General features: G+C 35.6%; 1 protein-coding gene and 1 long non-coding RNA gene across 2 annotated transcripts; both read left to right on the top strand.

Moving 5' to 3' along the window:
- Positions 921-3083, top strand: LOC104724239. The gene is made up of 6 exons (XM_010442702.1): positions 921-1091; positions 1401-1665; positions 1749-1881; positions 1968-2268; positions 2349-2567; positions 2695-3083. Exons 4-6 carry the CDS (start codon positions 2146-2148, stop codon positions 2959-2961), a joined length of 609 nt encoding a protein of 202 aa, XP_010441004.1. The 5' UTR covers positions 921-1091; positions 1401-1665; positions 1749-1881; positions 1968-2145; the 3' UTR covers positions 2962-3083.
- LOC109127559 lies at positions 3819-5081 on the top strand. Its single transcript, XR_002034123.1, has 2 exons — positions 3819-3952; positions 4187-5081. It is a non-coding gene; the product is annotated as an uncharacterized LOC109127559 (long non-coding RNA).

The following is an 11885-nucleotide window of genomic DNA, read 5'->3' as shown; positions in this document are numbered from 1 at the left end:
AGGTGATATTATATACTACGGTGTGTTGAAAGAAATCATGGAAATAGAGTACCCGGGCATCATTAATTTGAAATGCATATTATTTATGTGTGATTGGTACGATACATGTATTGGAAGAGGCGTTCGACATAAAAATTTGGTGTCACAGAGGTTCATTCTAGAAGGAGACTCACCAAATATGATCCTTTTATACTTGGATCACAAGCAGACCAAGTGTGTTACATTAGTTACCCAAGAGTAACTCGGAAGAACGATCCTTGGATAACTGTTACGCAGATATATCCAAGAGGCCGAGTTAATGGGGTACAGGACCATGATCCGTTGCAACAAAGCTCTACTGAAGTTTTAAGTTCCACTGATATCTCCATGGAAAATAATACTTTGGTCGGTTTAGAAGAGAACACACTTGACGAGATACTAGAAAATTCTGATGCTGAGCTGGAAGAATTTGAAGAATATATCGATTCAGCATCATCATCTGAATATTCTTCTGATTCTGATTAATTAATGGAATGTAATTTGTTTTTTTTTCAATTCTGTAATAGTTTATTGGATGTAATAAAGTGTATTATTGAGCTTCGTCATGTTTGGTTCACATAAATTTATATTGTAATATATGAAGTTTGATTAACATAATTAAAACACGTTTATCCACTGAATTTGATTATAAAAATTTTCAAACTTTGGAAAATGAAATTACATATAATTAGTTTAAGTTTAAGGTTACATATAATTAGTTTAAGTTTAAGGTTAGTCCAATATAATATGTCTTGTGATTGTAAATATACTTTTAAACTTATTTAGCCCATTGTTTAATGTATAAAGCCTCTAATGGGCCGGTGTGTTCTCGATTTAGCCCATTTTTTATTGTCTAAAGCCACTAATATGAAGATAAACCTAATTAAGCATTCACGATCTCACTCCTCTTCGCAGTCTCTTCTTCTTCGTCTTCTCTCATAACCCTAGGCATTCTTTTCACAGTCTCTTCACAGATCCACCGTTGTTTGTCGCATACTCAGCGTTTACTTGCCGTCATTTCACCGTTTAGTCGGCGCCGCTCCTCCATGACGAACCCACCAATCCCACCACCGGTTAGTTTTTGTTTCGTCATAGATCGATCAACCCTTATTACGCTTCCCATTTGGATGAAGGCTTCACTTTCATTTTGTTCTTCTTTACACATGAGATTAGATAACTCTTAAAGAAACCTTAGCAATTGAACGTCCCTGTAAGATTATTTGTTCTCTATAAGCCAATTATGGGACTTAGGCTTCTCATATTTTCACTTCTCTTATTTGATGTCTAATTGTTGTATTTTGAATTATTTTTTTACTAACAGCTTTGTTTTCTCATTGTTGAACTTCAATCGTAATGCATTTCTTCAATATGTGTCACAACAGTTTAGTAGCTCAACACCAGAGTTTGACACATTTTAAAGGCCTTTCATAAGTGAAGACCAGAGAGGTAGTATTCTAGACTCTGAAACCAGTGTTCCTCCTCAGCCGCCGCAAACGGTTCTGTTCCACCAGCCGATGCAAACGGTTCTGTTCCACCAGCCAATGCAAACGGTTCTGTTCCACCAGCTTCAGTGGAGGACCTTCTCATTGCTCCAGGACGTGAAACTCTCAAGTATCTTCATCCTAAAGTGCAGCGAGGAGCTATTTGGTAAATTAAAAGTTAAACCTATATGTAAGATTTCTTACTTTAGATTTGGTCAGTTATTGATGGTATTAACTGGTTTTATGTAGGTTTAAGCGTGATCCATATGGTGTAATTACAAAGTCTATCTTGAGAATGCAAAAAACAGATGTCAAACATGCTTTCTTGACATATCGTTCTCTTCCCCTTGAGACTAAAGAACGGTGGTTCAAAGCTTTTGCGGTAAGATTCCTTCTATAATATATGTTTAATTCACATTGGACGTTTCTCTCTTGTTATTTACTTCATGTGTTTTTTTTTTGGTTCAGCAAGAGTTTAACTGGGATCCCAGCATAACAAAAATAGTTGAGACGGGGTTTGAGAAACAAGCTGCCTATTCTTTCTCTAAGAACTTAGCTGAGTGGAAACACAAATGGAAATGCAATAAAGAGAAACCTATACATATGTCAGGTGATTTATGGAAGGAGTACATTAATCTTTGGCGTGATGAGAAAGTCGCAGGATTGGCAGCAACAAACTCACAAAAAAGGAGAAGCAACCCAGATGGTGAAGGAATTCCAGTGCACTTCAATGGAGCTAAATCATTCTAATAGGCGTAAAGATGAGATGGTAATTTTGAGTTTCTTTACATTTCTTAAGAATTATCATTCTAATGCATATTAATCATGTTCTTTTTCCATGTATATAAGACTATTGAAAATGGTGGAGTGGAGCCTAATATGCTGACTTTCATTGAGGATGTTTATAAAAGTAAAAAATCTGGTAAGATTGTCTACAAGAAGGCTAAGCAGATTGTGGAGACTTTAAAAGAACAGGTGCATGACCTCCAATCTAAAGAGCCACTTGAAGATGGATCGGTTCAGCCTATCAAGCTCTCTTGTTCTGAGATAAACGATTTGGTTCGCAAGGTGCGGAGATTTCTTTTTCACTCTTAACATGCTTTTTACTATCTTAGATCAACACTTGGATCATTGACACTTCTTAACTATTTGATTTTTAACATGATGTTTCCATATTTTTTACATTGATTCTCAGGCAATACCCAAAAAGAAAGGACACAGATTTGGATTTGGATCTCTTCCAGACCATGAAAAGGTAAATTCTCCCTTCCTACCCAGCTTGGATAATGACAAGAAGTTAGAAGAAGCATACAACCAGATTTCTGAGTTAGTTAAGGAGAAAGAGGAAAATACCAAGACAATCCAGTACTTGAAGGATGTTACTGAGAAGCTTCTCAACAAGTTTCCAGACTGTCGTCCACCTGAAGAAGAAGAAGAAGATGATGATGAAACTCAAAATTAGAGTGTCTTAACTTGGCTGGTTTTTTGTTGTATGATATAAGTGAATTACGGTTAATATAAGAATCTATTAATGTGGTTTTATTGACAATAACTTATATTAATATATTTTTAGTATTTTTCTGATTTTCAATTAATTTAGCATTTTTTTTTAATTCTTTTTTATTTTCTGTATTTTACATTAATTTGACAATATTTTGGTAAAAAATAATTGGTCGGAATATGGTTGGAAATTTAAACGGTTGGATAACGGTCGGTAATATAGTCTCGACCGATTTATGCTGTCAGAAACTAGTCGGTATTATCCTAACCGAAATCTGACCGATTTTATCCAACAAAATTCCAACTAACGTTTCGGTCGGAAATTTCCGACTGATTACTAACAAAATAAATTTCCGACCAGCGATTTCCAACCGATTTACTGTCGTCGGTTAATGGTTGGAAATGGCTCTTTCCGACCGTTTCCTGACTGATTTCACCGTCGGAAACTGCTATGTTTTCTTGTAGTGCACACATGAAGAAGATGGATCTCCCTTCTTCTCCTTTGTTCCTAACACAAGATCTCCACTCCACAGGAACAGCTCTCTCAAACAAGCCAAGAGTCACCACAATCTCTCAAGAACACTCCCTCTTCTCTTTTTCTCTCTGAAAGCGGCGACAAAAAGCCCTCCCCCAAAACCCTGAGTCGACCTCCTCTTTAAATATGTCGGTTTGGGCTTCCATTGAACCAAACCAACCCAAAATCGACACTTTAAATCAATCTTACCGAACCAGAAAAGCTGGCGTCGATCGACAAACCCATGGTGTCGATCGATACCCATCCCCAAATCCCACTATATGTTTCACGGATGTTACAATTACAACTTCACAATCAACATATATGAATCCTATTTGCTTGTTGAACACAAGATTGCATGGTCACAGAGAAATGGGCTGTTTTTTATGATTTATGGCGGAATACTAGATCTATCAAATCAAGTATTCTTCTTATCCAGGTTCATATCATTGAAGCAATATATATATATATATATATATATATATATATATATATATATTCGATTTTCCTTTTGGTAATTTAATCTGTATATCATGTGTTTTGGTAATGAGGGTATCCAAATTGCTACAACTGTCTACCTAAGTTAAAAAACATGGATCCGTAGAATGTTTATTCTGCTAAAAAGCTTTTATGTGGACGTCTAATTAAAAGTTTATTCTTTATATTGGGTAAGTTGAGGAATTTGGTTTGAGCAACTTCTAAGCAAAAATTTGGTGAGTCACTATTCTACTTTGACATCCGGAAAGCATGAAGTTCTCAATGTTCAAGGTAAGCTTATATGCAAGGTAAGCTCTCTAGGGTTTCCAAGATTCATGGATTTCACACAACAATTACACAAAATTTAATGAAGGATCTTCATCTGTTTCCTCATTGATTTGATGCAACATCTTGATAGACCTGGTGTGAGCTTTTGTTCACGCACAACTTATGATAACAATGTTATAACCAATGCTTTTGAGTTTTATAAAAAAACCAGGTATTTGCATGTGTAGTGATAGACTGATAGTGTTGACTTTTGTTGTATTTCAAAGAGAGGATTTTTTTTTGGGTTTGCAGATGGTAGTTGTTGTAGATGATGAGGCCAAAAAATGAATGAGATTTTATTAAGTTGGCATCGTTGTTACACCTGAAGCTATTTCTTGGTGGTTAAGCATGGGACTGGAATCTTGTGTGTGAGTAGGAAAGGCGAAGCTGAGATTCAAGATTGTTGTAGAGAAAGATGTGGTAAGTTAAGGTAATCTTTATGGACTTGGAAGCCTCAAAGAAGAAGATACAGCACATGTTATTGGTAGAAAAGTACTTGCGCCAAACTGATCCGGCCTTTGTGGACTTCCTTGAGTTTGAATCAAGTGAAGCACCCATCGAGCCTCCAACATAAAGACCATTTCTTTCTTAGGTTACTTATCTCTATTTCTTAACTCATGAACTTGTCACTTTGGCGTATGTTTTGTTCCTTGTGACTTGTGATAATCTTAGTTTTAGATTGATCATATTGGTTGTGTCTTTTGGTTTATTGCAAATGTGGTATACTTTTGGTTTTTATTTCTATAGAAAATTGGCTTCGTGAATCAGGAATACAACAAATTCCAATTCAAAACAAAACCAAAAAAAACAATTCTGGTTTCTATTCAAATAGTCACTAAAACTTTCGAACAGAGTTGCAACATTTTCCTCAAAATAGTGGCGAAGTAGTAGTTATTTAGTCACAAAATTTAACAACTACATTATGACTACACTTAAACTAATCCTGTTCACATTGTATTAATTGTAAAATAGTCATAATACAGTCGTAAATATTTACGACTATTTTACGACTAAGTTTACGACTACATATTTTAGTCATAAAAGAGTCGCTATTTACCGACTATTTTACGACTATTTTTTCATACCGACTAACGATTTACGACAACATTGGTTAGTCGTAAATAGTCGTTATATCTTATTTAGCGACTATTTCTGCAGTCGTAAATTGCATGTTTTCTTGTAGTGAATCTCTTTACCTTAAAAAGACCACACGAGTACTGCAAGTGCACAGTTAATCGGTTAAAATATTTAAGGATCAATCCCACAGAGAGAGAGTTGTTGTTTAGAGAATTCGTCGGAAGAGATGTAAGGCTATGACTCAATAAAAAGGGTTTTGCTTGTCACGGTCGTAAGTAAGCAAATAAACGAAAATAAAGCAAGTAAAATAAATGAGACAAGCATTCGGCATCAAGGGGAATCACAGGGGATCAATGATCTATCTATCTAGGAAAGTTTAGGTTTAGTTTGTTTATCTAAGAATCGTACTACGAAACACGAAAAACCCATTAACTTATATGTCACAAGCTAACCGTCTAAGATTCCTATATTCCGTTACTCAACTATCGCAGGCAACGACACATAGATGAAAGCATTTAAAACAGGTTCGACTCTAATCCATGAAGTTCCATAGGTAAGTTGTATGTGCTTTCTATGACACGACACACATCTAAGCTAGGTGAAGCACATATGCAAGTTTTTAGTGACGCACACACACTTTAGATCATAGTTAGTTCATGAGACTAATTTAAAGCATTGAGCAAAGACTTAGAATTAAATATGGAATAAAGAAAATATCAATCTAACAAACCCTAAAAATTGCCACCTAAACTAAGATCATCTCCCCCCTTTGACTATCCCTTTAAACCCAACTAGAAAACTACTCTAGCATGTTTAAGGGAATCATCAAAGCAAGGTTGAATAAACTTATATACATAAACGAATAAATGGAAAAAGGGTTTTAGACCATCATTATCGGTCATACTAATAAAAATGTCTCACGAAAAAACTAAGACAAAATTTTAAGACATCCCATAATTTGAGGATGTGAAATGTCTCCCTAGACATTATTATTTCTTTTTTTAATATTTTTATTTTATTTTTAAAGACAACTCCACAAGATGACCAATGGAGATGCTCTTCGATATTACTTCAATGATTGTAAACAGAGTTGTAAAGATCTTCTTCCTTTTTGAAAACTAGAACAAACGATGGAACAAAGAAAGAGAAAGAGTTGGTGAACTTCAAAGGCTTCAAGCACTACAAGAAAACAGGGTAATTTCCGACGGACGTACTGACGGAAATTTGTCTGTCGGAAATTACTGACGGATTTCCGACAGTTATCTGACGCCGAATGATTTCGTCGGTTTTTCGTCGGTAAGTTACCGACAGACTTTATCCGTCGGAAAACCGTCACTTTTTCCGACGACCCAAAGTATCCGTTCTTATAGCCGTTTTATGACCATTGCAGTTTCAAAATTTACCGACGGATTACTGACGGATTACCGACGGAAACCATTCTATATAAACAAATTGCTTTGTCTCATGTTCTCACTCTTTTTTCAGAAAAAAACGTACGTAAAATGTCTTCTTCTTCTTATTTTCGATCGTGGATGGAAGGACCGATGCTCAATCCAGAATCAAATTTATTGAATGATGAGTATGCTCGTGGTGTTGGTGAATTTATGGAATTGGCTTGTCAACAACCGATCGCTCTAAAAACCCGTAAGTTGAAATGTCCATGTTCGATTTGTCAGAATTCTCACAATATTAGGATTGATTTAGTATGGGGTCATCTTTATTCCAATGGTTTTATGCCGGGTTACAAGATTTGGTTTCTCCATGGTGAAAGACCAGAGTACAATAGTTCTAGCGAACCATATATTGTTGATAGAGTAGAGGAACCTAGAACAGAAGTAGATTATGGTGTGGGTTCTCTTGAGATGGTGAATGATGCATATAGGGAAAATATGCAATCGATGGGTCAAAATGTTGATAGTTTAGAGGAGCCTAATGCAGAGGCACACACGTTTTTTTCTATGTTAGACGCAGCTAAGCAGCCGTTATATGGAGGTTGTAGGGACGGTCATTCCGCTTTGTCATCTGCAAGCAGATTGATGACCATAAAGACGGACTATAATTTGGCTGAGGAATGTGTGGATGCGATAACTGATTTTGTGAAAGACATTTTGCCGGAAGATAATCATTTTCCAGGTACATATTACGAGATTCAGAAATTGGTCGCCGGTCTTGGTTTGCCTTATCAAATGATAGATGTATGCGAAGATAATTGCATGATCTATTGGAGAGAAGACGAAGATAGGACAAGGTGTCGATTTTGTCAAAAACCAAGATATCAGGATAGAATCGGTAGGGTTCCAGTTCCATATAAGAGGATGTGGTATTTACCGATCACGGAAAGGTTGAAGCGATTATATCAATCTGAGCGTACGGCAGGTCCAATGAGATGGCACGCAGAACATAGATCAAACGGAGAGATTACGCATCCTTCAGATGCGGAAGCATGGAGGCATTTCCAATCTGTGTATCCGGATTTTGCGTATGAGCGACGAAACGTGTACCTAGGATTATCTACAGATGGTTTCAACCCATTTGGAAAGCATGGAAGACAGTATTCGTTGTGGCCAGTAATCGTAACACCTTATAACTTACCACCATCTTTGTGCATGCGTCGAGAGTTTCTTTTCCTTTCGATTTTGGTTCCCGGTCCAAATCATCCAAAGAGGTCTCTTGATGTGTTTCTCCAACCGTTGATATATGAGTTGAAAATGTTATGGGATCATGGTGCTACAACATATGATGTATCAACCAAGCAGAATTTCCAGATGGGTGCAGCACTTATGTGGATTTACATGGCGTTAATACGCTCTTACTACCCAAATTATACCGAGGCACAACTTGAGGAGCATAAGCAAAGAGATTTCGCGCCTTGGTTGAAATATTATGTAAGTGTTTTACTATTTTGGTTTAATATATATACAATAATTAAATATTGTTAATTTATTTAAATATTAAGGTTAACGATGAAAGCGAGAAAGGTCAAACATTTCCATCATGGCTAGTAGAGTTAGTAATGTTTGCTTTCAAAATTTTTAGTAAAATAAATAAATGTAATTAACTTAATAATTAAAAAAATAATTAAAAATAAATGGTAAATTCCGTCGGTAATTCGGTCGGTAAAACAAATCCGTCGGTAATCCGTCAGAAATTACCGACGGGTTACCGACGGGTTACCGACGGATACTTTCGTCGGGTTAGTAAAATTTTGGTCGGTTTTCCTTGTGCTGTCGGTAATCCGTCGGTTTTTACCGACGGATACTGACAGATTTCGGATGGAGTTTTGTAAAACCTCTAATTTTTGTTCTATAACGCACATATTTAATAAGAGATGTATAAAGTATGAAGTTTCAATGACTATATAATCTTCTTTTAAACTAAAATCTTCAAAATTTGTGTTTTAAAAAAATGAATATGTTGTTTGCCTAAAGTACTAATAGAATGATATTATATCTTATGGGTAAATGTTTTTAAATTATCAATTTTTTTTATTTTTCATAATTTACTCATATTTGTCGAGAAAAAATATAAACTACATAATATAAGCATATTTGTCAAGAAAAATAATAAGATTAAGGGTTTTAATATCTAATACGTCGGTAAATAGTCGAAACACCGTCAGAAAAGTATTCTGTCGGTAATCCGTCAGTTTTTTCTGACGGATTAACGACGGATTGCGAAATTTCACCCTGGGAACGAAATACAATTAAATTTTCGGTATCGCGGGGAATAAAATTTTTTATTGAATTCCGACGGATGTTCCGTCGGTATTTCCGTCGGTAACATCGATAAAACCTAAGTCATTTCATCTTCTTTCTCGCACTCATCGACATAACGCCAACTTCTCAAATCCTCTCTCTCGCTCTCGCAACCAAAATTCCGGCGACGAATCAGCTTCCAATCCGGCGACTTCCGGCGTCGAAACCAGCTGCTATTCCGGCGGCTTTCTTCCCTCATCCGGCGGCTTTCTTCCCTCCGGCGGATTTCTCTACTTCGGCGGATTTCTCTACTCCGGCGGCGGTCTCTACTCCGACGGATCTACTCCGGCGGCTCTCTTTAAAGAATGGCGTAAGTTCTCTCATTTTTTGTCANATCATATTTTCTTAATTTTTGTTTAGTTTTTTAGGATTATGGTATATTTATTAGATTTTATGAAGATTTGGATTTAGATTAATTTGAAGATTTAGAGTGTTAGATTTGTTAGAGTGTGATTTGCTAGACTGTGATTTGATGAATGATGAATTGGATTTCATTTTTGTTTTTGTTAGGGTGTTAGATTTCGTTTTTTTTTTGATGATTTGGTTTTTGTTTAATTGTTTTATCTTGTTTTTTTTCTAGAAATTTTATTTTTTGGTTAAAAGTTTAGTTATTTGTTATTATTGTAAAATATGTGTTAATGTTATAAATTATGTGTTAATTTAGTTTTTGAAGAAAAAAACTAAAAATGATTTTGGAAAAAAACTAATACTGTTATTTTTGGAAAAAACTAATTTTTGTGTTTTTGGTAAAACAATCATTTATGTTCTTTAATTAAACTAAAACTCTGGATTTATATTTCTTAATTATCAAACTCCAATCGTTTTTCAGCTTAAAATTTACCATCTTTTTGTGCCTCTGTTGTTTTTTTTTCCCTATATTCATATAGAATCTAAATTTTTTTTTTTTTCCAAAGAAACTATGGTTCTTATGTTGCAAACACATGTGGGAACCACGCTGCTGGAGAAGCTAGTGGTTCCCATTCACGTCATAGCCCCGTTCCAGATTCACAAGCTTCACAACATGCTCCCATGGAGATGACCATTGAAGATTTTGTTTCTCAACCTGGACGAGAACTTATCCCCCGCTTAGATCCTTATGGCGCTCCAAATACCACATGGTTTTGTGATTCGCATAATGGGATCACAAAATCTCTTTTGCGTATGATGTATGGAATCCTCAAAACACCATACGCAAAGTTTTCAGTGATGCCTTCGTCAGAACAAGAAATGTGGTTTAAGCAATTTGCGGTACAGTTTTCAACTTTATTACTTTAATTTTATAACATCGTTTTATAATATTTTTCTCATAATGCATTATCTTACTATTTTTTTTAGCAAGATTTCACTTGGCATCCGGATATCACCAACAACGTTCGAAAAGAGTTTAAGAAGGCGGCTGCTAGACAATATTCTAAGATGTTGAATGAGTGGAAGCAAAAGTGGAAGAAAGGAAAGGTGCCAAAAGGGTTGAGCGATGATCTCTTCCAAGGTTTGATTCAATATTGGGGTGAAGTAAATACAGTTTCACTTTCCTCAAAATATTCTCAGAATAGAAGGAGCGACCGTGGCGGGTTGGGCATGGCAACCCACAACAATGGTCCAGTTAGCGCCTATACCCGACAACGCCAACTTGTAAGTTTTAAGATTTCGTATAATTGTTATTTTTTATCATTAATAAGACAATCTTTATATAATTAAAATACTTCTTTTAGACTATTAGGGATGGTGTGGTACCAGACCATATTACTTTGATGGAGGATATGCATACCAACAAAAAGACCAAACAAATACAAGATGGTAGAGCTAAGCTGGTTGTTGAGAGTTCGAGGAGGCGGCAAGAGGAGATAATCAGTTCCCAACAATCTTCTGAAGGATCGGAGTCTACTGTTGAACTTGGAAGAGAGAAATTAAACGAGATTTTTTATGAGGTAATATTTGTTTTTTTTTAAATTTGATTTTACTTTGTTTTGTTTTAAAATGTTTGAATAATTTTTAAAATGAATGTGTAGGAAACTGAAAAAAAACAAGGGACGGATTTTTGGACTTGGAAATCTCTCCCAACAAAGCCCGTTATCTGAATCAATGGGTTACTCATTTGCTCCCACACAAGAGTTCCAACAAGCTCTGCAAGAGAAGGATTGCAGCATTGGAAAAGGAAATGGAAGAACAAAAAGCGGAGAACAAAAGAAGGAACGAGGAGAACAAGAAGAGGGATGAGGATCTAGCAGCGTTCATGAGCGAGATGCGGGCATGTTTGTACGATCTAGATTCGGGCAGGATCTAGCAGGGATGAGGATCTAGATTTCTGAATTCTAGCTTTGTTTTGTAAAATATTTATGTTTTCGGTTTTTAGAACATTTTCCATGTTTGTACGAAATAATATTTCCCTAAAATTTTTAAATATTATTATATAAGCATTTCTATTTTAACAAAAAATTTAGTATTAAAATTTGAATAATTATGCAATTTTAAAAAAATACAAAAAATACATCAGTCGGAAATGACAGACTTTTTCGAAGAAATCGGTCGGTAATCTGTCGGAAACGATGGATTTTTTCGAAACATTCCGTCGGTATTCTGTCGGAAATGACGGAGTTTTTCGAAAATCAATCAAATTTCTACATAAGTCTAGCTGATGGTTCACACAAAGATGTAGTTGGTAAATTGGAGAGCCTCCTAGTCAAGATAGGCAAGGCAAGAATTCCCACTGATTTCATCATAATAAAGATGGATAAG

Source organism: Camelina sativa, chromosome 11 (genome assembly GCF_000633955.1).
Source record: "Camelina sativa cultivar DH55 chromosome 11, Cs, whole genome shotgun sequence".
Classification (NCBI taxonomy): Eukaryota; Viridiplantae; Streptophyta; class Magnoliopsida; order Brassicales; family Brassicaceae; genus Camelina; species Camelina sativa.
This window is presented reverse-complemented; position numbering and strand designations above follow the sequence as displayed.